This window comes from Grus americana, chromosome 2, assembly GCF_028858705.1.
Source record: "Grus americana isolate bGruAme1 chromosome 2, bGruAme1.mat, whole genome shotgun sequence".
NCBI lineage: Eukaryota > Metazoa > Chordata > Aves > Gruiformes > Gruidae > Grus > Grus americana.
Genome location: NC_072853.1, coordinates 169,294,122 through 169,321,346, shown reverse-complemented (window position 1 = coordinate 169,321,346; position 27,225 = coordinate 169,294,122). Strand labels below are relative to the sequence as shown.

The window sequence follows — 27,225 nt, the reverse complement described above, 5'->3', positions numbered from 1 at the left end:
ATGATTATTTTAACATTGACTTCTCCATACCTCTGCTTCCCTGGCTGGGAGTAGGGCAGGTCTCGCCACAGAGGGATATTTTCTTGAGACTGCGGGGATGTGCCATAGAGAAAGGCATAAAAGACACAAAAGAAAGAGGGGGCTCTGTGCAGGCCCTTGATACTGATGTCATAGGTGGACCCTGGGGATTCAGATTGTGCCTGTTTTGTGGAGGAAGGCTGCGTACCACGCTGTCAGCCTGGTGGACCCACTTGGCCTCATTTACGTGCTCCACACAGGATTCAAGTGTCCAGCTCCATGGCTGGACTGTCATGTCCCACACAAAACGCATGATTCAAGGCTGCAGCAAAGTGGTGCCCCAGACCTCCCTGCGGACAGAGTAGGAGAGGGAGGTGGTGGAGAAATCCGTGTATTCAAATAGGTATCGGTGCCACCGGGGAGCCTGGGCAGCTAAGCAGCCAGAGGTACTGCATGCCTGGTCAAAGGGTGAGTGCAGGCAGGAACACGCAGGGGTCCTGAGAGGAGGACTGCCCCTAGGTGGAAGCTGGAGGTCTGGCATGTAGCTGTGCCACTGAAAACGCAGTCAGAGTGAGCATAGACACAACTTCAGCTCCGGCATTTCTCAGCTTTTGAGGGGTAATCCTGATGCCGACGCTCTTCTGAAGCAGGGCGTTAGTTTTCTCGATGTTCAGCGTATTACAGGTCTGGTGAGCATCTCCCTGTAGACAGGAGCACAACGTAAGTGCTGAGCTGGGGGGGATAAGTACTTCATTTTAGCGTGGGGACTCCCCACGCGGGGCCAGGTCACGCTCCCCACGACACGCAGCAGGACAAGGCAGAGCTGCGGAGCGCTCGCCGCAGTTCAGAGGCATTCGGCTTGCACTGGTGTCACTTGCTCCGCAGATTGAGTGATGTGCAGAAGGACCCATCGGCAGCCAGCCCGGGGTACATGTCTGACACACGACGAGTGCGCAGGTGGGAGGGGCAGAGCCCCGGGGCTTTGTGCGGCTGCGGCGCAGCGCGGGCAGGTTCGCAAGCGGCGGACACGGCCGGCCTTGGGACGCCCCGGTGGCGGGCAGGTCCGGGCAGGCTGCAGCCGCCTGGGCCGGCGCTCCCCCGGCGCCCCGGGCTGCGGCCCCTCTCAGCCGGGGCTCCGCACCGCCTGCCTGGTCCCGCCCCGACGGAGCCGGGCACCGGGAGCCTCCCCCGCCCCCTCCCTCCGCGGTGCACGGCGCCGGGACCGCGGGGCAGCAGCCAAGGGGACCGGGGGAGCCTCATTCCCCGCTCGGGCTCCAGCTCCCGTTCCCACGCTAGTCCGAGCGCGGCTCCGGGCGGCCCCGCGGCCTCCCCCGGCCCCGCGGCACCCTCGCCCGCCCGTCCCACGGAGACCCCTCTCCGAGCCCGCCGCCGGGGCTCCAGGGCCTGGAAGGGGGCAGGCCGGACCCTGCCCGGTGGCCCCCCCCTTTCGCGCCCGGGACGGAGGCCGGTGGTCTTCCGGCACAGCACGGTGGTCCCGGAGCGGTGCCCGCCGAGGGCCGGTCCGTCGGGGCACTCGAGCCCGCCCGGCGCCGGCGCCCCCGGTCCAGTCCCCCGCCGGGCTCGGCCTTCAGGAGCCGTGAGGAGCGTGGGCCCTGGCCGGCTCCGGGAGGCGGTGGGGCCGTGGCGGAGAGGGCCTAGCTCGCCCCGTCCGTTGTCCCGGGCCCGGGGGCGGCCCGAGGAAGGATGCGCCGAGCGGCGCGGCCCCATCCCGTCCCCACAAAAGCGCCCTTGTGCTGGCCCCGTAATTGCTAATCATCAATCACCATTAATAACAGCTGATGAGGCGGGAGGGGGAGGTGCCTTCCCAGGGGCCGGCCGCGCCGGGGGGAGCGGGGAGCCTTGCCCCGCCGGAGCGGGCGCTGAAGGAGGAACTCGACCGTGATGTGCGGAAGATGGATGAGAGCAGAGGGCGACACCCCCGCCCGCCTCCCCTCCCCTCCCCTCCGCGGCCCGGCCCGGCCCCCCCGCGGCGGGGCGGGCGGGCGGGCGGCTCCGAGCGCGCCTCCACTCCGCCGCGCCGAGCCAGCGAGCGGGCGGGCGGGCGGCAGCTCTCGCCGGGCGCCGGAGCCCACGGGAGGCGGAGGGCACGGGCCGGGGCCGGGGCCGGGGCCGCAGCAGCGGCGGGGCCCGGCGGCGGCGGCGGCGGCGGCAGCGCGGCGAGTTGGCGGCGGCCCGAGCTCGCCGGAAAGTTGGTGCCGGCTGAGCCGGCGGCGCCCGCTCGCCATGCAGAGACCCAGCGGCCAGGGGACCGCCTTCTCCATCGACTCGCTCATCGGGACGCCGCCGCCGCGCTCCGGGCATCTGCTCTACACCGGGTACCCCATGTTCATGCCGTACCGGCCACTGGTGCTGCCGCAGGCGCTGTCCCACGCGCCCCTGCAGTCGGGGCTGCCGCCGCTGGCGCCGCTGGCCTCCTTCGCCGGCCGCCTCACCAACACCTTCTGCGCCAGCCTGGGCCAGGCCGTGCCCTCCATGGTGGCTCTCACCACGGCCCTGCCCAGCTTCTCCGAGCCCCCCGACGGCTTCTACCCGCCGCAGGAGCTGCCCCCGCCGCGCGCCAACCCCGACGCCGGCTGCCGGCGGGGCGCCGAGGGCCTGGAGGCGGAGGAGTTGCCCCCGGGGCGCGACAAGGGGCCGCCCGAGCCGCCACTGCACTTCCCGGACCCCTTCCCCGGCCTGGCAGGTAAGAGCGGCGTGGGCCGGCCCCGCCCGGCGGAGAAGCGACTCGTCTGCGGCGAGCGCCGGACTGCCTCGCCCGAGACTCCCGCAGTCCCGCAGGGCCCGGCGGCGGGCAGGACGGCGGGGCCGCGATGGGCCGTGGCGGCGGCACCTGCCCGCGGCTGCGCTCCCGCTCTGTCCCGTCGGGCCGAGCCGGCAGGACCGGGCCGGGTCCGCGGCGCCCGCAACTTTCGCGGCTGGGAGACAAACTCCGCTCGCCGCGCCCGGGCCGCGGGGCAGGAGAGCCGCCAGCCGGGGCAGCCGCCTCGACGGGGCACGGACCGCCCGGCGGGACCGGAGCGGCGCGGAGCCCCGGAGCCGAGGCCGGCCCGGCGGCGCGGAGCTCTCCGAGGTCCTGGCACCCGGCCCGGGGCGAGCGAGACGGAGGGCAGCGGGGCTCCGCGCCGGCCCGGGTCGCAGGACTGCGCGCAGCCCTCCCCGCCCGTCCCGGTCCCGGTCCCATTCGGTGCACCTGCGGTGCGGCGCGGGGCTGCGCCTTGTTCCCGGCGCCATGAGCATTCCGGGCGGACCGCGAGGCCGAGGGCTCCCTCGCTCGCCCGCAGCCCGCCCCGGGCCGGGCTCCGCCGCCCTCCCGGTGTCGTCGTGCTGCGGCTACCGGCGCTCCGAGCCCCTCCCGACCCCGCGCCGCCCAGGTCCCGTGCCCAGGCGGCGGCCCCGCTTCCCGCGCCGCCCGGAGCCCCGCTCCCCCCCGTCTCAGCCCGCCGCCCTGTGCTGCTGTGCCCGCGGCCTCGGGCCCAGTTTTGCCCGACGGCGCGGGCAGGCAGCGGCTCCACTCCCGAGACCCCGCTCGGTGCTGGCCGGGGGCGGCTCCCGCTGCCGTGGCGGGGCCGCGGGGCCCTCGCCTTTGTGAGCCGCGGCTGCTCCCCCGAGTGTGCAGGCATCAGCCTCGGTGACTTGTTGCTCTGTATTTCTCAGCCAGCTCCAGCTCTTGCTCCCTTCCACCTTGGCTCCTGTAGCACAGGACTCGAGGCGTCCCTTCTGTGGCGAGACCAAAACAAACCAACTGCTGGCTTTCTCTGACGTGGCCTGTCCTGAGAGCTGTCTCCCCTGGTCACCCGTGAGATGCACCTTTGTCTCACAGGCTTCCTGGCACGGATGCACGCTGAGAAAGTCTCTGCTGCTTCCTGCAGTGCTTGGCTGTTAGTTCTCCATCCTCCCTGTAGCCTCTCCTGGTTAAGCCTGGGTCGTTTCCTTGCCCTGCCTTGTTCTTCCCTCAGAAGGCTGTTTCCCGCACTCAGGTACCCCTTGAACCTTGTCCCTCGGCAGGACAACCAGGGCATTTTGCCTCTCTGCTGCCTTTGTGGGTTACTGGGGCTTTTGTGCTCCTCTGGTGCTCCCAGGCCTCTGTGCTGAGTCAAAAGCCCAGTGTGATCTCACTTTTGTTGTGAAAGTCTCCTCATGGACAGAACTGCCCTGGCCAAAACCAGCTGTCCGTATGACCACATCTTCCCAGTCTGTGGGGAAATGAGCTGTACTGTGCTCGATCTCCAACCGTGGCTCCTCCGTAGCTAAGACAAACATGTTCTCTCCTCCCGAGGGACTCAGACGAACTGTCCCAGACGGTGGCCATTTCTGATATCGAGAAATCATATCTCTAAGACTTGCCCTGTTGTGACTGGATCATATGATGGAAGGAAATATGTCTTGCTACCGCTGTTCATTTGCTGCTGCCTATTAGCTGTCTCTTAGCACTGTGCTTGCTCTGGAGCCATGAAGGATGCTTGTCCTTCTGCACAAGCATCTGCCCACGTGGACCTGACTCTCTGGACTGCTCTTCCCAGGTCCAGGAGGATTTGTCAGGCCAAATGTGCCCACCTTCTCCTTTACCTAATGTTTCTCCCGACTGTACCAGCCAAGGCCCTTGGAGATGGACAATAGGTTTGTTTTACCAATCATCTTAGATGAAAGCCAGGGTGGTTGTCGTGGGCTTTTTCCACAATTAAGGAAGAGAAAGATGATTCATGTCAAAAGGAGGCATCAAAAACTATGTATAATGCTGTTTGCACTAGCATCTTATCTGTGGCCCTGGCCAAAAGCAATGGTCCAGGGAAGAGTAAGAGAGCACAACCTGTGCAATACTTTCTAAAAATGACACGTCCCTAGCATCCAGCCACCTGTGCTTCAGGGACTTCCTAAGCCAGGTGTTGTTTCTGTATATTTAGTAACCTTTGACCAATTCCTCTTCTGTGACCTTATCTAATCTCTCGTGGAGTCCACCAGAAAGGAGAGAGAAACTTGGCATCAGTCGCATCCTGGGACAAGGTGTTCCACAGATCTCTTATCTGTAGAAGAACCATGTGAATAAGAAATGCCTCCTTTTGTCTGTCACATCAAGTGAATGATACCCTAAAGTGACTATTTCTGTCCCTGGGCTCCAGTAGTATCTCCATCATGCAGGTGTCTATGGAGACAAGATCAGTTGCTTCCTGGATCAGCCAAAGGAGTCAATGCTCTATTTTAGGGCCTCTCTCAGCTTCTAATATGTTTCAAACTTGTTTTCAGCTGTTGTCACACTTCTTGAGAGGGGAGAGGCACGTAGGGAAACTGGTGGCAAGCAGCAGCAAAGCTTGGAGTCTGGTTTGTTATGACACCTGCAACAAAGAGTATGACCCCCAGGATAAAGGTACTCAACACCCCCAGCTCTCCACACCTCTCCTGAGAGCAGATTTGTTCCTGAGCTGAGAAGTCTCCACCAAGATCCAGGCGGTGGTCTAAGACCCTCTCTTGAGTTGATGTACTAACTGCATATTCGGTCAGGGACAGGGGTGAAGTTTTGTCTTGTTCCCTATGAACGTAACAAAGAGCTCTTGTGTGCTTACCAACACAGGGCTCTTCTGGCTGTCACAACACCCTTTCTTGATCCAGATCCCCCTGAGCCTGCTTGAATAACTTTGTCACCTGTGACACCCAACTCTCCCCACCATGCTTGCCATGTCCATAATAAGATCAATGAACAGGTGGGACTTTATGAAGAGCAAAACAATGGGTCGATCTTATTCTTCATCTACTGCCTTCTTGTTGATTTTTCAAAGTCACAATACTTTGTTTCACGACAGCTTCACTTCCTGTTCGAAGGCCTCTAAAAGTCTCAGTATACCTTCCCACCAAACGGGTGGGCTCCCCTGCCTCCATTACTCCTTCGATGGGGACATACTAGGTGGCTAAAACAGACCAATATACCAATTTTCTTTGTGAAAACCTCTGGTTTAGACTCTATCGTCATGATACCCTTTTATAAGACAGAAATGTGAGACATGTCAGTCTGGTAGAGACCATTTAAAATTTGGGGTCTGCTTAAGAAGACTACATCCAGAGACAGTACCTGTTTTACAAAGCAACATGTTGCAGTTGGTAGCTCAACCTTCTTCCAGTCTCTTGGGGCACAGTCTGGGCCTACAAGAGCAAACGGCCCGATCAGCACTGTTTGATAGTGTGGCTGCTGGGATGGCGTCCTCCATCGCTGGGGAAGGGCAGAGTCAGGGCAGGGCCTATGGCCACTCTTGGTGAAAACACTGACATCCTCGTAAGAGCTCTCTTATCCTGACAGGCCTTGTGCTCCAACAGACAGAGGTGGTACACAGAAATGAAAGCTCTCCTTTTCTTCGGCAAAGTGCTTGCATGAGACTGTGCATTGGCAGCCAAAGCGCTCCATGCCACCTGCCGCTAACCCTCAGCCCCACAAGCACAAGTTCTCTGGGTCTTTACTATACACCCTGTGCATATGGGAGATTTCTCCCCCCGCCCCTGACCCTCAAGAAGAAAGAGGTTACTATCTATTCTTCTGCAGCAGAATAGAGATGAAGGTGTTTCTTTCCCACTGTATGAAGCAGGAAGAGCAGGGAGATGATTCCAGCTCTCCAAAGCCTCCCATCCACTCTCAGGAAGCCACAGACTTGCTGCAGGACCAGCAAGGGATGTGGGAGCTCCATAGCAGCAGACTCCTGAGAAAGTCTCCTGGGCTCAAGCAGTGTCTTGCAATTGCTGCCTGTGTATTTGCAGCCCTGCACCGTCAGGCATCTGAGGACCGTTCAGCCTTTCCCACTGAGGTGAGGTGAGCTGTCTGGAAATCCAGTGGCCCAGGGTGCACATGCCAGTACCTGGGCACTGCTTAGAAGCTTGGAGAGCTGATGCTTCTTCTTCTGCATGTAGGATTATATTGAGAGTGGCAGTGCTTCAGGACCAGCTCCTTCCAGCAGTGATTCCTGCTGTTGGGTCAGACTTGGAGAGCTTGCTGGTCTCTTCTAGTCTCAGCATGACAGAAAAGCCTCTTCATCTGCTTGTGCATAGCTGTGGGTCCTTTCCCTCCATGACCCCCAGCTATGGGCGGGAGTATCTTCTTGATCTGCTGTGAGGCCTTTGTTTGAGCCCTTCTACCAAAGAAGTGACTGGCTTCCAGGCCTCTTTCCTCCCCACTGTCTCCCACCCATGTCTTCCCTTGCTCCACGGCTGTTGAATCATTCAGGCAGCAGTCTGGGACACAAGAAGCTGGCAAGGAGAAGATTCATACCCCTATACCCTATCAATATCCTTGCGGGCAACATAACAGAGGTGTCTGTGGTGGTCCAAGTGCTGCCTCCTGTCTGGGTGGCCTGGGATGAGGTCCTGTCTGTTGAACGATATTGGCAGCCTCTAGCCTGGTGCGGGGAGCTAAGCCTTGAGCATCAGCTGCCTAAGCGCCTTGTTCCCCGGCTGTACAGCTCTGCTGTAGTGCGTCCTGCGCTTAGGGAGGGAGAGCTGGCAGCAGGACACTCCATGTCCTGTAGAGCCCTGCAGAGACATTTGCTGGGCTGCAACTGGCGCAGGCTGCTGTTTCCAGGACAGTCCTTGAACTCCTCTTGGCTGGCTTCTTTCTGGATGAACAGCATCAATGGTCTGATGCAGCGGGATGCGACAGAGGGAGGGCTGAGCTGAGGGGCAAGGTACAGACTTTCCTTCCAGATGCGGAGGTCCGGACAAGCCCTGGAAGGGTTACGGTGTGCTCTGCTGGAATGAGGCAGTGATGCTGGGTTGTGGGATGGGGACGGCGGCAGCTGCTGGTGTCTGCAGATGCTCCAGGTTTGTGGGTGCTGCCCACAGATCCGGCCAGGCTGCGGGCAGCGCGGAGCAGACCGCGCTGGGGTCTGGGACAACAGCAGCCGGCGCTGCCTGCAGCGGGGCCGAGCGCGCAGCGGGTGCCGGGGAAGCTGCTTCTCCCGCGGGAGGCAGCGCGGGCGGCCCCGGGGCTGCGGGAGGAGCTGCAGCCTCCCGCGGAGGGGCGGCCGGGGGAAACGGGGGGAGCCCCGCGGGACGCCGAGGCTCTGGGCACTCCGCGGGCGCGGGGGACCCTCGGGCGGGGCGGAGCGGGGGGGGGGGGGGGTGGGCGGCGGGCCGCCCCGGCGGGCGCTGACGCTGTGTGCCCCGCAGACGGGAAGGCGTACAGCTCGGACGAGGAGAAGCTGGAGGTGAAGTCGGCGGCGACGCCGTGCAGCGAGCGGGAGGAGGAGAGCTCGGCGGGCGACAGCGAGGAGGAGCCCTTCCTGGACGGGGCAGCCGCCGCCGCGCTGGGCGCCAAGGGCAAGGGCAAGGGCGGCCCCGCGGCCGAGCAGACCCCGCCGGGCTCCGGGGCCGGCAAGAGCCGCCGGCGGCGCACGGCCTTCACCAGCGAGCAGCTGCTGGAGCTGGAGAAGGAGTTCCACTGCAAGAAGTACCTGAGCCTGACGGAGCGCTCGCAGATCGCGCACGCCCTGAAGCTGAGCGAGGTGCAGGTGAAGATCTGGTTCCAGAACCGCCGCGCCAAGTGGAAACGCATCAAGGCGGGCAATGTGAGCAACCGCTCGGGCGAGCCCGTCCGCAACCCCAAGATCGTGGTGCCCATCCCGGTGCACGTCAACCGCTTCGCCGTGCGCAGCCAGCACCAGCAGATCGAGCAGGGCGCCCGGCCCTGAGCGCCGTCGGGGCTCTCGGACCCTGGGGCGGGCGGGCCGCTGGCAGCGGAGGGGGCCGGCGCGGCGGAGGCGCGGCCCGGGCATCCGCTCGCATTCCTCTGTACATGTCCCTTATTTATTCCGTGTAAACTCTGTACATACGGCAGCGTGTCCGTCTGTCCGTGCCGCGCCGGGTCGGGCCGGGGCCGCGCTGCCCGCGGGCGCCCGCCCATGTATAGCTGTGATTTCAATAAATTATTTTCTATGGAGCGAGGCGACGTTCTTCCGCGGTGCTGCTCGCCTGGGCAGAGACGGGGCAGAGACAGGGGCAGCGGGCGGCAGCGCCGACCCCGAGGGGAGGCCGGGGAGGGCGTGCGGCCGGGGAGCGCGGGAGGCTCCGGGGCTCGGCCGGTACCAGCGGCTGCGCGGGGAGCAGCGGTGGCCTTGCGGGTTCCGTCGGACCCGGTCCGGTGCCGGTGCTGAGACACGGGAGGGGGCAGAGAAGGGGAGGGGCTGGGAAGCGCCCAGAGACATCCCCGGGTCCGCCCTCCCGCCGGCGGGAAGGTGCTCGGGCCGGGGGCGTCCGACACCGCCCCCGGCAGCCCCTGCAGCCGCAGCCTGCCCGAGGCCAGCCGCGCTCCCCGGAGCTGGGAGGGACGTGTGCGCTGCCCCCGGGCTCCCGACACGGCTGCGTCCCCTGGCCTGCCCCGGGACAGCCGGCGTCTCTGGTGCCCCAGGACCTCGGGCAGAAGCGAGCCTCCCCCGAGATGCGATCCACACGAAGGCATGTTGCCATCCTCCCTGAAGGCAAAGCCCTGCCCGTCCCATGGGCCTCGTGCCAGGACCTGGCCTTTGCTGGCCGTGGGGTGAGGAGAGGTCTGTGCCCGCAGCCCCCTTGGGCCCTGCCCGATGCCGGCAGGATGCCTGCCTGCTGTCCCCAGGGCTGCACTGGCGCCCCGTGCCAGCTTTACACGTGCTCAGCCCCGCACGCCGCATCACCTGTGAGGCCCAGTGATGCAATGCCCTCCAGCTCTTCAGGGCTGCGCTGCCTGCTAGAAGAGTCCCACCTTGAAGCCTTTCCTCCTCCCTCAGGCCTGAGGAGCACACCCCAGCCCGTTCCTGCATGGGGAATAAATGGGGAAATTGTCCTGCAGCTCAGGCGCCTTTCTGCCACTGAATCTGGGGCCAGTGCTGGCTGGCAGGGCTGCCTGTCCCACAGCTGTGCTGAGGGGAAGGTAGGGGTCTTGCCCTTCCTTGGAAACCTTAGCCTGTCTCACCAGTACCAGCTGCTGCTTCTCTTACTGACACTGTCTCCTTGCCCCAGCCTGGAGCAGCTGCTGGGTTTCACTGCACTGATGCAGGAGACGGGTTTCAGACTTCCTGAGCAGAGGCTCTCGCATCTAGGCCAGCCAGAGCGGAATAGTCTGCTCTTGAGAGCTATTGCATGAGATGCTGCTTCCGAAGCCAGGGGGTATCTCAGATAACTGAGCCCAACCCCAGAACCTGATGAAGATCCAGTTTTGCACGGGGTACAGCTGCACGCACAATCCTGAGTCAACACTGCAGAGCACCGTGTGATTCCACTGCTAATTGGGTGTCCAGCTATGAAAGCCTCTCGCTGGCTGATGAACATCAGCCAGCTGAGCCCATGGGGCAAGGCAGCTCATGCATCCGCGCTGTAGTAACAATACCCATTGCAATCCCACCAGAGGTTCCTGAACAGGGAGAAGGCTCTCTCTCATGGTGTGGGACATGGTGCTGCTGGGATGCCAATTGCTCTGAGGTCTGATATGGAGTTTGGGTCACACAGGGCCCAGTTAGCCGTTGGGACCCTTCCCTGGGAGACACAGCCTATGCGAGTGGGCAACATCGCCGACACCCAGAGCTGACTTCACCTTCCTGGGTACCCTCCCTGACACCACATCAAGGGCTGGCCCATCTCCATGCTGCCTGTTGGGGACTGGTCCCTCCCCACGTCCCTTCCTTCTTTGTCAGGTGCATTCTCTTAATCTGGAGTGTGGACCCTGTGCTCAACCTGCACAGCTGAGTCCTCTTGCAAGCCCTGTAGCCTCTGGGCACTGGTGGGTGGCTCTTCCTGCTCTGCGGCCGCTGGCTTCAGCTGGCCTGTGTGGGAACATCCACAGCTCAGAGCGGAGCAACCGTTGGGACAAAGCTGTGCTCCTGGATGTCCCAGGTGGGTGCTTCTTGCCACGGAGATGTTTGTTGCAGGCCCCAAGACAGTTCTGCAGGATCCTTTCCTGATCTGGATTTCTGAGCACCTGCTGGGGCAGCAGAGGACAGCTGGCTTCCTGCAGCCACGGCAGGACAGTTTCTGCCTCTATCCCCTGCACCACCAACCTAGAAAGGAAAAAGCGTGCTCAGGAGCTGCCTGGCCTTGTGTTGCTCACAGCATCCCCAGCGTGGGCTTGGCCTGCTCAGGTAGCAACATCTGCTGGAATTCATTCTGGATCAGGGGAGGTAAATGTCCTCTGGCAGCTGACCCCCCCCGCTGCCCTGCCCTCCGGGGAGCTGGCAGTTCCCTTCAACATACAGTGATAGAGCTGCCTGCACCTGAGAAGGGGAGGGAGGGGGACACAACAGGGGGAGGCAGGATAAAGCAATTGTGCAGCGATAAGCAGTGCTCTGTCACTATAAATGTGTCCACATGAGGGGTCTGTGCCACTGCAACCTAGCGCGGCACAGCAGTACAAGATTAAGCCCAGCACTCTGAAAAGTGCGAGTGCCCCAGGGTTGGGGCAGTGGGATTGAAAGGAGTGAAATTTCATTTTAGGGTCCCAGAACCCCCTTATTCTCACTTGGCATTTCTAGCTGACACTGTGGTTTGATATGTCCTGCCCCAGCGAGAGCATCAGTTTATTGTGTTCTTAACCCATCACCCCCCGCCATGCACGCTGTTGCCAACCTGAACTCTGTGCGCAAAGCACCCCCACTCTGGCTGCACACTTGTTCGTCGACTGCCTGTAGACTGGATTGGAGAACTGGAGCTTTCAGCTTCTTAGATGTTATGTGGGTTTTGGCTTTTTTTTGTTGTTAAGCTAGACCTGTCCCAGAGCCAAGTACACAATGCAACCCTACAAACAGTCGCGTTAATAAAACTGCAAGTGCTGCAGAGAGGTGCAGCTCAGTCTGGTGCTCGTGGAGGTGACAGACTCACTACTGTCACCAGGGGTGTTGGAGAGAGCTGCAGAATAGCAGAGTGCTCCTTGCGCTGCGCAGAACAGGGCTCCCCTGTGAACATTGTGCATTGCAATGAGTCCGATACCTCCTGCACAGCACAGAGCAAAGCGCTGCAACACACCAGTGAATGGCACTGCCCGCTCTGAAGTGGCTACAGCACCTCCTCTAACAGAAGACCTGCTGGGCCAGAGGGTGCAGCATGCCCCACAACCTGGAGCTATAGGTGCTGCATCATTTAGATCGGGCTGGGTGAGAAGAGCAACAATGAAAAACTGCAATAAAGATAGACCCTGGCATGACAGAGCCATGCAGATGGACGGGGACCTCAGGACGTCTCTGGTCCGACACCTGCTCAAAGCAGGTCCCCTTAGATCAGGATGCTGAGGAACTTGTCCAGCTGACTTCAAGTGTCTCCAAGGATGGCGATCCCACCTCTTTGAGCCCCCGCTCCAGTGTCTGACTACCTTCCTAGTATTTTTTTTCCCTTGTTTCTAATTGGAATCTCCCATGTTCCACCTTCTCTCTGTTGTCTTGTGTCCTTGAGTAGGAACTTGGGGTGGAGGGACAATCTTATGTGGTTGCCCAAATGCACACATTTGTGCACACGTGTGTGCACACACAGAGTAAAAGGCAGCGACAGATGTAGACACATAGAGATGCATATATACATGGACATGCATTTATTTATACACGTGTTTATACATGTATATATACAGACACATACAAACGAGACTTATTTTGCCCTCATGAAGACAGTTTCATCATTTACAAGGGAATTGTCTACTCAGACCTGCCCATTCATTTACCTGGGAAATGGTTCTTAAAGAACTAGGAAAGGAGTATTGATCGCATCCCATGGGGCATTTACTCACTCAGTGGTCTCCTCTCAGGAAAAGGTTTTCAGTGCAACAAAGCTGGTTCATTCTCTAACAACGGGCTTCTGTGAGGATCTGATGGGCCAGAACATGGTGGTGGTGCTACTGTTGTTCGTTACTCAGCCTCTCCAGGACTTACCTGATCTACTAGAGGTTCACAGAGCAGTTCCCCAGGAGGTCACACTGGACTTGTTTTTCCAAAGCTGGTGCAAAGTGGGGGCTGTGATGGACCCTCTGACCCCACTACGAGCAGGCTGAGGCAGGGCAGAGGAATGATCCACTGTGCTGTGCTGCCCTGTGAGGGAATCCATGCTGCTGGAGGTTGCCTTTAGGGAGCAGCTCACTGTACTCCTGGCCTTGGTCAGAACTACCACGTGGGTGTCATCACTGCAGGAATCCTGCAATGCAAAGAACCTCTACCCTGGTCGGGAGAAATTGGCTCTGACTCCACATGGGCAGGAGAGGAACAATCTCCCTTCCCACGGAGCTGGCACCTGGGAAGGGTCATGAGCTCCCCCCAGCCCCTCCAATGCCTTTGCAGCCAGCTCCCCAGCAGCACGCAGAGTTCAGAGTGCAGCTGCAGAGGAGATTCAGTAGCTAGTCTGGTCATGACAGCCTCAGCAGTAGCGTGCAAACTCCCAGTGGGTGCATTCTCAGCGTCAAAGGAAAATGACCCAAGAGCTGAAAGTTACCAAGGGCATGCTGGAACTGGGGCTTGGGAGGAGAGAGAGGCTGTAGCCACACTCCGCTGTGCTGCTGCTCACTCAGGTGCCAGGCAAGCTATGAAGCACTTCACGAGACTGCAGTGCTTGATGATCCCTAGCTAGCCAGAACTGCTGAAATCCCTTCCAAACAGGGAGTCCCGCTCACCTGCCTACGCTGGACCTCGCACAGCGTACCAGCACGTGCCAGTATCCTCAGCTGCCAGGCTGAAGTCTGCTTTGCGAGGCCCTGTGCTGCACTTCTGCGCCCACAGGCAGGCCAGATACCAAGACACGGATGGGCTGTAGTGGAGCACATTGGTGACGTACCTTGGTAAGCACAGGCCAAGGGAGCTGGGACATTGTGTCAGACCTCTGCCCTCTCTTTCAAAAAGACGGGGCTGATTGGAAACAGCAAAGTGCAGAGCAATAGCATGATGTCTGCTCTGGCCATCTCTTGTAAAAGCCCTGCTGCATGTACCCAGTGTGTGGCCCCAGCTGCCTGGGGGCTGGTTAGTACTGCCCCGTGCCATGGCTGCTGCCCACCTATGTTACCCCCCCCAGGAGGCTGGCTGTGTCAGCTCAGCGAGGGCCCATGGGGCTTTGTGAGTTGTGCCCCAAGGGACATGTCCTGGCGTGCTCTGCTGTGCCCAGGCTCTCTGGGAAGTGTCGTAGACCTGTGGCACGTCTGGTTTCCAGCCTGGGGCTGCACACCCTGGATGTGCTGACGGCCTGAGTCTGCATCCATTGCTCCTGCTGCGCAGCACCCACACCCTGCTGCAGCCAGCAGCAACCACTAAACGTGGACACAGCAGCTCCTGCCCCTAAACACAGACGCAGCAGGTCCTGCCTCAGCCTGCCCTGGCCCAGGACCACGTGAAGCCCCGTGGGCCACCTTGGCGCCGAGAGGTGCTTGAACAGTGGGATAATGCTGGGCTGGGGCAAGGCAGGGCAGGAGCGGAGGGCTGCCCTCACTGCTGGATGGGGGTGTGCTGTTTTTCTTAACAGGGACACTGTTGTTCAGTGCCAACACCTTCCTGCTGGGGACAGGAACAGCGTGCTGCGCCCCAAAGGCTGCCCATGGCCAGCACAGGCCCTTGCACTGGGGCAGCACACTGGTATGGAGTGGCAGTGTGGCCTCCCTTAAGGACACCAGGGCCACTGTGGCGCCGGCAGCCCAGGATGGCCTTGCCTGCCTGCTCGCGAGCTGGAGAAAAGGGCTTTTGTCTTGGCTCTTTGGGACGGTGTCAGAGCCCACAGGGAAACCACTGGTGCTGCCTTCCCCTGGGCGCAAGCAGAGGGGCAGCCCCTGGATCCCCTGCACCCCTTTGCGAGATGCAGGCAACAGCAGGGCACGGGGCCTGTCTCCACGGGGCTGTGCACTGGCAGTGGTGGCACCGCCAGCAGGACCTGGCCAGGGCAGCGGGTGCCCCAAGGGGGGGCTGCACACCCCCACGGGCAACATGTGGCCCAGGAGGGGCTGCTCAGGGCTGCGTGCGCCAGGGCTGTCCTCACCTGGCTCCGACTGGCACGGCTGCTGCTCCCAGCCCCGACCTCACGGCCGACCCCAAAGGCAGAGTGCGGGCGCAGGCGAGGGGTCTGCCTGGAGACCCTGGCCTTGGGCCGGCTCTGGAGCTGGGTCCCGGCTGTGCGGCAGGTCAGGGTGCCCCGGCGGGTCAGGGCAGGGCTGGGATGGGAAGGGAGGCGCCGGGGCTGGGCCGGGCGGGATCCCGCACGGGAGATGATGTATGGGCAGATGTATCAGATCGCACAAGATAAACAAGCAGTGAATTTCATCAGGGCCCATCATGGCTTTAATTTGGCTGCCTAATGAGTCAGATCCAGCCGCGCAGATAAAAGTTGTCAGAGCCGCAGCCCTAATGAATTTCTTGCCACTTGTAATCAAGGCAGCTTGTCTGAGGGGGATGATTAATGGGCCCCAGAGGAGCTGCCGTCCCTCGGCTTCCATTCCCGCTAATGCAGTCGCCAGGAAATTAAGCAAAGCCAGCACCGGGCTGGGGCCGGGGCAGGGCCGGTGCGGGGGCACCGAGGTGCACCGTGACGGGGAGAGGGGACGGGGAGTGAGGGGCAAGCACGGGTGTGGGCTGGGAGGGCTGGGCCTGGGACCAGGGCCGGGACGGGTTCCATGACACTGGCACACGCAGCCGGATGAGTTCAGGGGCTGGTGGAGGGGCTGGGGCCCCCACCTGCAGCCACCAGCACAGCAGCCCTCTGCCATGGGAGGGCAAGGGGAGGAGGCAACAGGGGTTGGAGGGGACTCCTGAGGGGTATCTGTGGCAGGTGGGGTGCCCGGGGGAGAGCAGGCTATCTGGGCAACTCCCTTCCTTACAGCACCACCACTCAGGCGCGGGGACCCAGCCCCCGTGCCCAGCCCCAGTTCCGAGCCTGGAGCCAGGCACGGTAAGGGGACGACACTGGAGCTCCAAACCGTCGCGTGTGGTGTGGCCTGGGGTGCAGCCGGTGGCGAACTGGCAGCACTGGGGCCTTGCTCTGCTGAAAGATGAGGGAAGCACACAGGTCAGGGATGGCAGAGCAGAGACCCCACATGTCCCTCCACTGCCCCCGGGGGGGCTGTCTACACCTTGGGACCAGATGAACCCCCAGACTTCTGCAGCAATCTTTTTGCCGTAGCAAACCACCCAGGGTCCTTGCTTGCCGGGACAGCCCACCATTCCCCGCCCATCTCTGCCTCCCCACCAGCTTCAAACTCACTCCACTGTGCACAGGGACCCGCTGGCCCCAGCACTTCTGACCCAGCACGTCCCCTGCCCAGCACACCCCTCTGCTGTGCCCATCTCTGAGCCCACCAGACCCGTGCATCGCTCTGGGGCCGTGTCCCTGCGTTGTCCCACAGCGCCCGGGGTTCACACATCTCCTCTCCCTATCCCAGCACTCTGCCACGTCCTCCAAGGGGCCCAAGTCAGCACAGGACTGCTATCATTTCCTGAGATGGAGGAGAAAGGGCTGAACGTTTGTCAGTCTGGGATGGAAACCCACCAGACCCTGCAGTGTGGGCGAGAAGCAGACCGGAGGCTGCACACAGAAAAGCTGGGCTGGCAGCAGGTGGGTTGCTTTATTGGCCTTTATCTCCTTGGCTGCAGATAACACACACAGGGCGACTCATGGCAAAGAAACAGTATATACAGAGTGTCCATATAAATATTTCCAATGTACATTTTATACACAAGTGACAGAGACGTTCCACAGCAGCGTCCAAAGCCTTGGGGTTCCAGCAGTCAGCTGCAGGCTTGGCCCAAAACCAAAGGGAGACGCTCATCTCCTCTCTCCTCTTGCTCAGTCGGAGACCAGCCCCGCCTGGGCAGCAGCGGGAGCCAGTGGGGATGCTCTGATGGAGACACTGTGTATGGCTTTGGGGCTCGAACCTGGAAGGACAGTGACTCTACAGACAGACAGACACAGCTGGGGATCCCGGGGTGACCATCCTCCTCCCCCTCTAGATCACCAGGGAGGCTGGAAGGGCCTTTGGCCAGGGGCTGCGTGGGAGAGAAGCTCCCTTTGCATCAGCACGCAGGGAGCAGTACCAGCGAGGGGCTCCCTCCCTGCACCGGCCAGAAGCAGAGAGGAGCGCAGGGGTGCAGTGGAGAAACACGCACCTCCTGCTGCCCCCCACTTCCCCACTGCACCAGGGGTGCACAGCAAGGCTGACATGGGGGGAGGGCAGGAGGGAAGTGCCCAAACTGCCCTACTGTTTGGGAGAGCGGGTGCAGCAATTGCCCTCCCCAGTACCGGCTGTGCAGGGGAGGGCCACATGCCTGAACTGCCTCCAGCCCCTGCACTATCTACATGTGTGTGTGGTGGGAGGCACAGAGGAACTGCCTCGCCTCCCCCTGTACCGGTCGTGAGAACGGGGGGTACTGGAGCCCCCCATCCTAGTGACTATGAGGGAGCCCCACCCCAAGCTGACAGCGCTGGGTCTGCACAGCTCCCCCCCAGCTGCACGGGGAGAGTCCACAGGAACTGGTGCAGAGGAGCAGGCTGCTGGCTCCCCGGCCTGCTCCCGGCCAGAACAGAGGTCCCGGTGGGGGGTGAGCGCAGCGGGTGGTCCAGACCCGCTCCTGCGGCCCTGGTCCCCCGGCAGGGCTGGAAGGCGGCCATGCAGTGAACGGAGGGCCCGTGAGGAGCTAGACAGCGCTGGGGCTGGAGCCGAGCTCAGCTGGCACCACGGTGCAGGCGTTATTGTTGGCGTTGGTGTTGCGGCGGGGCAGGCTGGGGGTCAGCATGGTGACGGCACTGTCGCTGGGGCATCCGTGCTGCAGCAGGATGTCGATGCACTCTTGGCTGCCAGCTTGCCGGGCGTAGGCCAGCGGGGTCAGGCCCCGAGCGTCCCGGCTCTTCACGTCTACCCCGTACTGTGCGGGAGAGAAAGCAGCTGGTCAGTGGCACGCGGACACCATGCGGCCCATGGGCACGGGGCTGGCGCAGCAAGAGCACCAGCAGATGCTGAGCGGTTGGTGGCACTGGGGCAGGCAGGCAGAGGGAGATGGGAGGGTGGACAGGGCAGCGCCAGCGGGCATGTGGGGGAACTCGAGGGAGGGGGATAGATGAGGGGTGTCCCAAGACCTGGGAGCGGGGAGGTGCTGCGGTGAGGAAGCACCGGGACAGGGCCAGAAGCGCTGTGGTGGAGGCTGTGGGGTCCTGCCTTACCCAGATGAGCAGCTGCGTGAAGACTACGTTGGCCATGGCGCAGGACAGATGCAGTGCTGTGCGCCCATCTCCATCCCCGTAGGTCTCATTCACTTCCTCCTTGGTGCCGTGGGCCAGGAGCGTCACCACGAGGCGCAGGTCATCCTCTACCACAGCCCGCAGCAGCTGCTGCCCCAGCGGGATGTCCGATTGGGGCAGCGGAGCCAGGAAGAGCTTCTGCTCATACTTGGCCCGGATCCAGCGCTCCTTCTCCTCCCTGCCAGACGGGACACTGTCACAGGTGGGCCAACCTGCCTGGGCCCCGTGTGCCAAGGGGCGTGCGTAGCAGTGCTGCCACCCTGAATGCACCCCACGTTACCACCGCGCGTTTGTCACACACAGGCACCCCCGTGCATCGCCCCTGCTGCAGACACTTCCCCTGCCGTGCCCCCCATCACTGGGGCTCTGTCACACTGCTCTGGACACGCGGCCGACACACTCGCCTTGCTCCCTACGCAGACTGCGCTTATGCCTGTGCACATACAGCAGCAGCGTCCCACACCCAGACCCCACACCTGTCACTGTGCAAAGGGACACCCGCACCTCCACGCTAGTGCCCCTGCACACTCTCCTGTGTGCCCATTATGTGGCAGCACGGGGACCGTCTCTGTCCCATGCTTGCACGTGGGCCGTGGCCAGCGGCAAGAAAAGGTTAGCTGCTGCACACGGCAGCCCGGTGCCACGGGAGGCACGTTATCACTGCTGCCGTCTCGCCTGGTGCAAACAAAGGCTGCGGCAGCGTCCGTCCCGCCTGGGGCTGCGGGGCCGGGCGGATCGATGTGTGCCGTGCCGCCGCTATCTGCTGCCATTCTATCCATCTGCATCTGGCGGGCGGCCATCAATGCCCCGCGCGGAGCATGCTCACTCTCGCCGCCCCCTGACCCGCTCTTATCCGTTGATAAGCTGCAGAATGGGCTCTTGTTGGGATGAGTGACAGGAGAGTCGATCCGATAGGGACAGACAAGGGCCTGAAAGGGACGCACCCTTGAGACCCGCATGATGCTACCAAGCCATCTCTGTTAACCCCTTCTGCTTTGCAGCCAGACACGGCTCCAGCAGTCACCACATGGCCACCGCCAGCCCTGAAGCCCTGCTGGTCCACCAGGATGGTGGGAGAGGGCCTCCAGTGGCCAGAGAGCAGGCAGGACCCCAGCACTGGAGTACCTCGAGGATTCCTGTCCACCTCTCTGTTTGACTGGATGGCTGCTCCCAACCTCCTGTGGTGCCCTCAAGCCTCCTGGTGTGGTTGTCTGAGAAGCATCTCTGCAGTTCCCCATCTCCCTTACCGACTGCTCTCGGGGGTGGGCTTGGGGTAGCCTTCCACCGCTCCTTCCCAGACAGCGTTGGCCAGGGCATTGCCGATGGCCGTCATGACCATGAGAAGCTCGCTAGGCCAGTCGTCCAGGTCCAAGGAGCGGACGCGGGACAGGTGGGTGCCCAGGTTGCGATGGATCCCGGAGCACTCAATGCACATGAGGGAGCCCAGGTTCAGACTTGCCCAGTCTGGATCTGAGGGCAGCAAGATCAATGGGGGAGAGTTAATACCAGCAGGGACTCACCAGCCTGTCTCCTGTGATCCAGGAGACCCATATTTGCAGGCACCTGCCCAGCGGATCCCTTCCAAGCCCAGCACCCCAGCAGCACAGAGAGGCAAGGACCCCAGGCTGGTCAGTAAGGGGTCACGGACCAGTGTGGCGGGTGGGCCAGTCCCCCATCCCTGAAGACTGGGTCCACTACAGGAGAGGACTAGACAGCCCCACAGAGCAGGTTCCTCTGGGGTAAGACAGGAGGTGGCTGGGGTGAAGTCCCCCGGCCTCCCTGGGTGAGCGGCCCAACCGCCCAGTGCAGCATTTCTTACTCGGTGCATCGCAGTCCACGCAGAAGCTGTTCCCACGCGCGGTGCGGACGGCCTGCATGGCCTGTGCGTCACTCTGGCTGCCCAGCCGAGCCTGAAACAAAATGTATGGGAACGCCGTTTGCTCAAGGCCAACTGCCCCGCCACGTGTCCCCTCATCACCACCCCAAGAGCCGGTCGGGGAGCCGCCAGCACCTCGCTCCAGCGGGCACCCCAGCACAGGCACTCAGAGATCAGGGTCCGGAAGGAAGACTGATTTGTAGCCGGGTGTGTGCCGGGGGAGCAAAAAGGCAGAGCTGTCCAAGATGGGAGCGGGCAACACAGCATCCAGCCCTGGCGGGATGCAGAGAGCTCCGTGGGGCGGGAGCCAGGCTGGGGAGAGGACAGGGAGCTCAGAGAGGTGACAGGGAACCCAGTGGGGAGCAGCACAGTCCCAGGGATGGGATTCAGCCCTAACTGGGAGCAGAGGGATCAGTACAGGGTCCAACCTGGACAGAAAGGGAAGCCTGGGACAGGGACGGATGCAGCAAAGCAGATGCCAGAGAGGAGGGAACAAAGCAGAACTCAGCCGAGGCCTCGTACCTTATTTTTGCTGCTCTCACAGCCCTGCAGGCTGGCCAGGATCTGGCTCTCGATGGCCTGGACCCAAAGCTCTCGCTCCTCTGACGTTGAGGCCTCAAAAAGCCACGTCTGGCCCGTCAGGGACACAATAATGAACTCAAATGGCTCATCTGGTTCTGGAAAAGAAAGTTATGCCATGACATGGATCAGAGAAGGAGGGGGTCTGCTGGGCTCACGGGGTGTGAGCACACAGGCAGATCCCTGCGGGCCACCGCCGTGCCCACACGTGGGCAGGATCGCTGGCAGCAGCGGTCCCCAGGAACCTGGGACAGGGAAACGCAGGCAGACAGTGCCTGCAGGGAGGAACCAGAGCTCTGCGCCAGCCCGTCCCTCCTGCTGCTTGCACAGCTCCCTGCATGCCAGCTCCGCTAGCGTGGGCTTGCCCTTCTTTCCGAATACGAACGTCCGCAGCCTCGTTCTCCAACCATTCTGGGATGGGAAACCGAGGAGGCTGCGGCATCGGACTCCTGGAAGCTGCTTGCGCCCTGCTCTCCATGCCCTGCGTGTCCCACCCTCGGAGAAAGCTGCCGACCTCTAGAGCAGTGGGATCAGCTCCTCCGCAGAGCTGGTGCCCCCAAACAGCCCCATCACCCCCCAAGGGCCCACAGAGCACTCGGTGCCAGTTGACAAGTGGCTTTAGAGGGACAGAGCCCTGCACGCTGAATGGGGAGATGCAAGGAAGGCCCTTGCAGATGGCTCAAAGGCAGCTAGCTCTTCACAGTTCTGTGCATCGAGAAGGGGCACCACTGCCAGCCAAGGAGCGCAGCAGAATGGGGATCCCTCTTGGGAAGCCCTCAGTGCCTGGGTGCTCCGCGGACCCCCATGACAGGGCACAGCTGCCGTTTTCCCGTGGAGAAGCACTCAGTCACAGAGACCAGGGCAGCAGCTATGAAGCAGCAAGAGTGATGCCGTTCTCAGCTCTGGCACCTCTCAGTGCCCTGCCGAGCAGGCGGCCTCTGGCTCCCAAACCTGGGAAACTGGTGGCCATGGGGGTTCCTGGAAGCCAGCCGAGCAGAGCTGCTTCCATGAGGCACAGGGAGGGTGGCCCAGCGGGCAGCAGGGATGTGTGCAGGGATGCGTGCTGGGATGTGTGCAGGGAGGGCGGCAGGGACGCGTGCAGGGAGGGTGGCAGGGATGCACGCAGGGATGCGCGCAGGGATGCGTGCAGGGAGGGTGGCAGGGATGTGTGCAGGGATGCGCGCAGGGACGCGTGCAGGGAGGGTGGCAGGGATGCACGCAGGGATGCGCGCAGGGATGCGTGCAGGGAGGGTGGCAGGGATGTGTGCAGGGATGCGCGCAGGGATGTGTGCAGGGAGGGTGGCAGGGATGTGTGCAGGGAGGGTGGCAGGGATGTGTGCAGGGATGCGCGCAGGGATGTGTGCAGGGAGGGTGGCAGGGATGCACGCAGGGATGCGCGCAGGGATGCATGCAGGGATGTGTGCAGGGATGTGTGCAGGGATGCGCGCAGGGATGCATGCAGGGAGGGCGGCAGGGAGGGCGGCAGGGATGCGCATGGGATAAAGTGCCCAGAGGGCAGAGCAACCCCAGAAGATACAGCCTCAATATTAACGCACTTCTCTGGCTGTGAAACATGTGGGGACAAATTCCTGACTTTCCGTTTTCAGGGAAGATAGTTTTGGTGAGCCCCAAGGGTCGCTCAGACCGCCAGGCACTTAAGAGGTTGGGTACAAATGGAACTGTTAGCATCCCTACAAACGCAGGCTGCCTGGGGGGTTTCCAGGGAGGGTGTCAGAGCACAGACACCTCTGGGCTGGGTGGCAGAGCCAGCAGCAGAGACACAGGGGACAGTGAAAATGTGTGAAAGCACCCCAGATCCCCTGGGCCTAAGAAAACATCCCCAAAACAACCAAAAGCCTGCCAAAAAACAAGGCTTAAAATGCAGTCTCCCCCTCTGGCTACTGCTCCGACTGCTGTAATGCCCTCCCAGTCCAGGCTGCTGGGGCTGGGCTCTGCCCTGCCAGCCCACGCGCCGAGCGGGCACAGGGCCTCAGACTGACACGGGGTGCCCTGTCTCAGCTTTGCACCCAAGCACCAGCATTTACCTTTTATTGCCAACTTCAGTAGTTAGTGCAGTAAATGACTTAACTAAGCGGGGCCTGAATGGAATGACTAATAAACGTTATGTCACAGCACACGCTTCAGCTCATAGCAAAATGATTTGTAATTACCTAATTAGCGTTATGCAAATAACACCCTCATCTCCATAATGTGCCTTCCCAGCTCTCTATTAAAAGCAGGGAGTCAACTGCACAGCTCCAGAGACAGCAAGGAGGCCGAGGAGCCCAGCCTGGTCCACAGCAAGGCAGAGCTGTGCCGGCCTCCAGCCCGGCAGGGTCTGTGCCTGCCGGGGCAGACGCGGGGAGGTGAGCGAAGGGGGTCTGGAGGGGGGCTTCTCCTCTGCCTGACTCCCCCCAAGCTGCAGCCGGAGGAGTCTCTTACTGCGGAGGGAAGCAGCAGGAGAGCAATGACTGAGGAACCTGCCGCAGCCCGCGGCACCCCAGCAGAGATAATGAACGGGTGCAGAGGCCACCAGCCGGGTCCCACCAAGGTCACGGCCAACCTCAGCTGCTGCTGGGCCACCTGGCACCAGCTGAGCAAGGCTGCGTCCACAAAAACTCTCAGAAAATGGGTGCTGCCATGGGAAGTCTCCTTGAGGAAAGACAGCTCTGATGGGGGTGGCAGGAGAGCACAGCCCTTCCTCTCCTGCAAGTGCTCTTTCCAGGCTCTTGCTTCCTTTGGAGGCACCACTGCCTGCATTGAGTACTGGGCACAGCACCGAACTCTCTCTTTCCACCATGCACAACTGCTTACCCCAGAACAACCTGAGGGTAAAATGCTGTTCCTGCTACTGCGCCATGGTGGAGAGTGTCATGCTACTCACGCAGCAGGCTCAGGATCTTGCACTTCATGGGGGTTGAAAGTGTGAGTGACAAGATGCCTGCCCTTCGCCAAGGCTGAGAGCACTCCATGGTGTGTCCTGCACAGATCCCAGCAGCAGCTATGGGGGCTTGGAGATTATCAGCCTTGGTGAAATGGACTGGTGCAGGAACGCAAGGCTTGTTCTCCACACCAGTAGACCCTCGAGAGGATTGAACGACTCCAGGATGAAGGGCTCTCCAGGTGAAGTGCCAACTGGCTTGCCTTTCCCACACAGGAAGGGGAGGCTGTTTCACTCGTTTCACCCTAGAATCAGCTTGTGACTCTTCCTCTGGGGAAAGATGTCTGCAACCGCCTTTCTCCTGCTGGGGAACGAGAAACCCTGGGGCATCAGGAGGAGGACGAGACTGCAGGGTGCTGGCAGTCAGGCACGCTGCTGGACTCTTCCCCTCTCTGTGATGCACTTGCCTAACTGGGACATCGACCTTGCCCAGCACTTTGCCCTTTCCTCCAGCTCTCAGCCATGGAAGAGACCCCACCGTGCCTTCTCTGGGGAGCTCCCTGCACTCAACGTGCCTCCTACCCTAAGGACATTTACTGTGGAGGCTCCAAGGACACCAAATGCCAGCTCAGAAATGAGAGTCTTGGAAAATATACAGCTGGTAAGTTCTGAATACTGGAGGAGAAACAACTAGACAACAGCCAGGCTAATAGCCACCGCCCCCATGGCTAGCTAGCGCCATCCTCTTTGTGAGCACTGCCACAGCCCGAGCACGGGCAGGGAGCACCCACCCACCGATGGCAGCCAGCAGTCAGGCGACACAGGAACCTCCTGCCACGGCACTCAGCTGCATCTCCCCAGCCCCTGCTCAGCTCCAGCCTGCTCATGAGCCAGCAGCTGCCCCCACCTCTTCCACCGTCCCTGCACCGGGACTGGGACCTGCAGCTGTTCTTAGAGACCATTCCTTCTACCTCTGCAGGAGGCTACGAGAGAGCAAGGATCAGGCCCCTGACAGCTGCAGGATCGATTGCTGCCCAGGGTGAAGCATTAATAGCCAGGAAGGAAGGAGTGGCGTTTCTTCCTGGGGACAGTGACTGCCCGGGTGCTTGAGGGAGCGTTCGCAGTTCCCAGATCTTGGATCTGGCTGCACTGCTGGAGCAGCAACCAACAAAGCCACTCCTGGGGCACCCTGATTTATCAGGATGGGCCCTGTTCTCCTTAAATCTCTCCCATCCTTGGTCTGAGCCACCTGTGGCTGCTGTCAGTGTGTTGCAGAGCCCAGCCCAGGCACTTGGACCTGGGAAGTCCTGGATGCACTTCAAGTGCTCCCTGCTGTTGAGCTGCTTCTGCTGCCACCGAAACAGCAGCAAGCAGGTCAGCACCATCCCCGGGACACAGTGAGGATTCCTGCTGCAGGCTCACACAACTCCATCATCCTTATTCCTTCCTCTCACTCGCTCAGTACCTCCGCAGGCAGGAATCTCAGCCCTAGCCTTCCTGTGCCAGTACGTTTCCCAGCAGAGACGAGATGGCAAATGCCTGCCCTGCAGCGCCTGCCTCTGTCCCGAGGCTCCCACGCAGGGTTTGCTGCTGCTCCTCTGACGCACGGCCCCTCCGCCGCAGGTGCTGCTCTGGGGCGGGGGTACCGTGGGTCTCCCAGTCCTCTGCTCAGGACGCTCCCAGAGGAGGGGCAGGCGGCTCCCTGCTGCCAGGCTCCCTGCCGGGCTGCCCACACCTGATCTTGGGCAAACAGCGAGATTTCTGGGGCTCCAACGCCACTTGGACAGACTTTCCCGCTGCCACAGCTCAGGGGCATCCCGGAGCCCTGGGGCTGCCCGGTCCCAGCCCTGGCAGCGGTCCCAGTCCGACCAAAGCCCGCGCACTGGCTTCACAAGCCGCAGGACCCCCATTCCCCTTCCTCCTTTGTGCCTCAGCAGATTCCAGCTTTACTCCAAACAAAGGGCCTGTTGCTCTCAGCAGAGCCCAGGAAGAGCTAACAAAGGACGACAGCTTTTCTTCCATGCTAAGGCTTTTTTGCAAGCAAAATCACTACCTCTCTTTCCCTGCAGAAACGCAGGACGGCACTGCAGGGCCAGACCTCTTTGGAGGCTTGAGCACGGTGTGGCTACGGCAGGAGAGCGGGGAGCTGCGGGATCAGACTCTCGGATTCGCACGCAGGGTTTGGCAGAGCAAGGGAATCGAGGACTCAGAGCAGCTTCAAACGGTGTGCAGACCCAGCTTCTTGGATGGTCTAGGATGAGTTCCTGAGCTCCTTGGGCAGCCCATACAAGTTGAATCAGACTCAAGTCATAGCTTTAGGGAAAGTATGGGGCTTTCTCAGATTTTTCTGGGGAAAGGCACAGATTCTGACGTGGCAGGGGCATTTCTGGCCAGATGAAAGGGTAGCACAAAGCGGATGACACAGGCAGAAGGATTCAGGCTACCTCTGTTGAAGCAGAGTTGGCAGCACACCCTTCCCTGCAGCACGCACAGGGCACGGGCTCCTTCCCCATGGCCGGAAGAGCCCCAGATCTCGCCAGACTCAGTCTCTCAGACTCGACAGGGCTAAGGTCCCGGAGGAAGCCGCTCCTACAGGAGTGGGGAGCCCCTTCCAGCCGCCTCAGGGTAGAGGGGCTATCCCAGGGCCAGAAGGCAGAGCCCGTCTCCCTGGCCCTGCGGCTTCCTGCAGGCGTGCTGGTGGGAGTCCATTATGCCAGCTCCATTAGAATTAGTGGGCAGTGGAAATGAACGTGCTTGTCTCTCTCTCTCTTGATGATTTTTTGATGATGTTTTAAAGACTGAGCTTCGTGAAGAGTTGCTGAGCAGAGTTCGCTGCGAGCCGGCTCTGCTAATGGGCGTTAACCCCATGACCCAGCTCCAACGCCGCCCAGCAACGAGCGCTCCACATGAGAGCAAAATTAGCAAGGGCACTGCACAGTGGCCAGGACGGGCCAGGGCCGTGCAGCTCTCACACCTGACCAGCAACTGAGTCACCAAGCTGAGTGGGCTCGAGGACGTCTGCAGCAGCCGCAGCGAGGTGACCAGCCCTCGTGGAGTTACCCTTCACCAGCCTGCTGTGCTAGAGAGGGGGGAAGCCAGCAGCCCCCAGCGCCAACAAGCTGGGCTTGGGAGGAAGCATGTCCTCAGGACCAGCCGACGAGCACCACGGGACTGGGAAGAAATGGGGGACTGAGACCTGCTGCATGCCCTGCCAGGAACCAGCACAGAGTGAAAGAAGAGGCTAAGGGAAGAGCCCCACCAAGAAGCCGGGGGGGGGCAGAGCTCTGCTGCCCAAAAGTGCCCTAGAGTTGAGATGCCCAGCAGACTGCTGGATCTGTCACTGTCACCTGCAGAGGCAGCAGGGGATGTTGGAGAGGAGAAGCAGCACGGGGAGAACGGGAAGCAGTGGTGTCCCAGCAGCGTTGCCCTTAACAGCTTGTGCCGAGGCCCTTTGCTCTCAGCAGGAGGAAGCACAGCTTTGAGCAGAAGTGGTACGTCTGGGTGGCTAAAACCAGCTCAGCTTCGGCACACGGCTGGGTGCAGGGGTCCGTCCTGCTCTGTGGAGGGCTCAGGCTACGTACCGCTTCAACGCAGAAGAGCCCAGCCCAGAGACCCCACTGCAGGGACCTCAGCGTGGAGTCAAGAGAGTGGCACTTCCCACCTCCTTTCC

General features: G+C 61.4%; 2 protein-coding genes across 4 annotated transcripts in view; one reads left to right on the top strand and one right to left on the bottom strand.

Moving 5' to 3' along the window:
- The first annotated feature begins 1,931 nt into the window (after nt 1-1,931).
- On the top strand, nt 1,932-8,817 carry GBX1 (gastrulation brain homeobox 1). Its single transcript, XM_054816800.1, is given in 3 exon segments — nt 1,932-2,015; nt 2,017-2,722; nt 8,182-8,817. Coding segments are annotated over 3 exon segments (1,311 nt in total). The 3' UTR covers nt 8,703-8,817.
- Nucleotides 8,818-16,526: 7,709 nt separating this feature from the next.
- Nucleotides 16,527-27,225, bottom strand: part of AGAP3 (ArfGAP with GTPase domain, ankyrin repeat and PH domain 3) — a 147,603-nt gene continuing 136,904 nt past the window's right edge. For all 3 annotated transcript variants that reach the window (XM_054814666.1, XM_054814667.1, XM_054814665.1), the window contains exons 14-18: nt 20,618-20,772; nt 20,039-20,129; nt 19,467-19,689; nt 18,142-18,397; nt 16,527-17,846 (exon numbers count right to left, since the gene is read on the bottom strand). In XM_054814666.1, the coding sequence (XP_054670641.1) occupies nt 17,619-17,846; nt 18,142-18,397; nt 19,467-19,689; nt 20,039-20,129; nt 20,618-20,772 (953 nt within the window). In that variant the 3' untranslated portion in view covers nt 16,527-17,618. The remainder of the gene's footprint in view (nt 17,847-18,141; nt 18,398-19,466; nt 19,690-20,038; nt 20,130-20,617; nt 20,773-27,225) is intronic.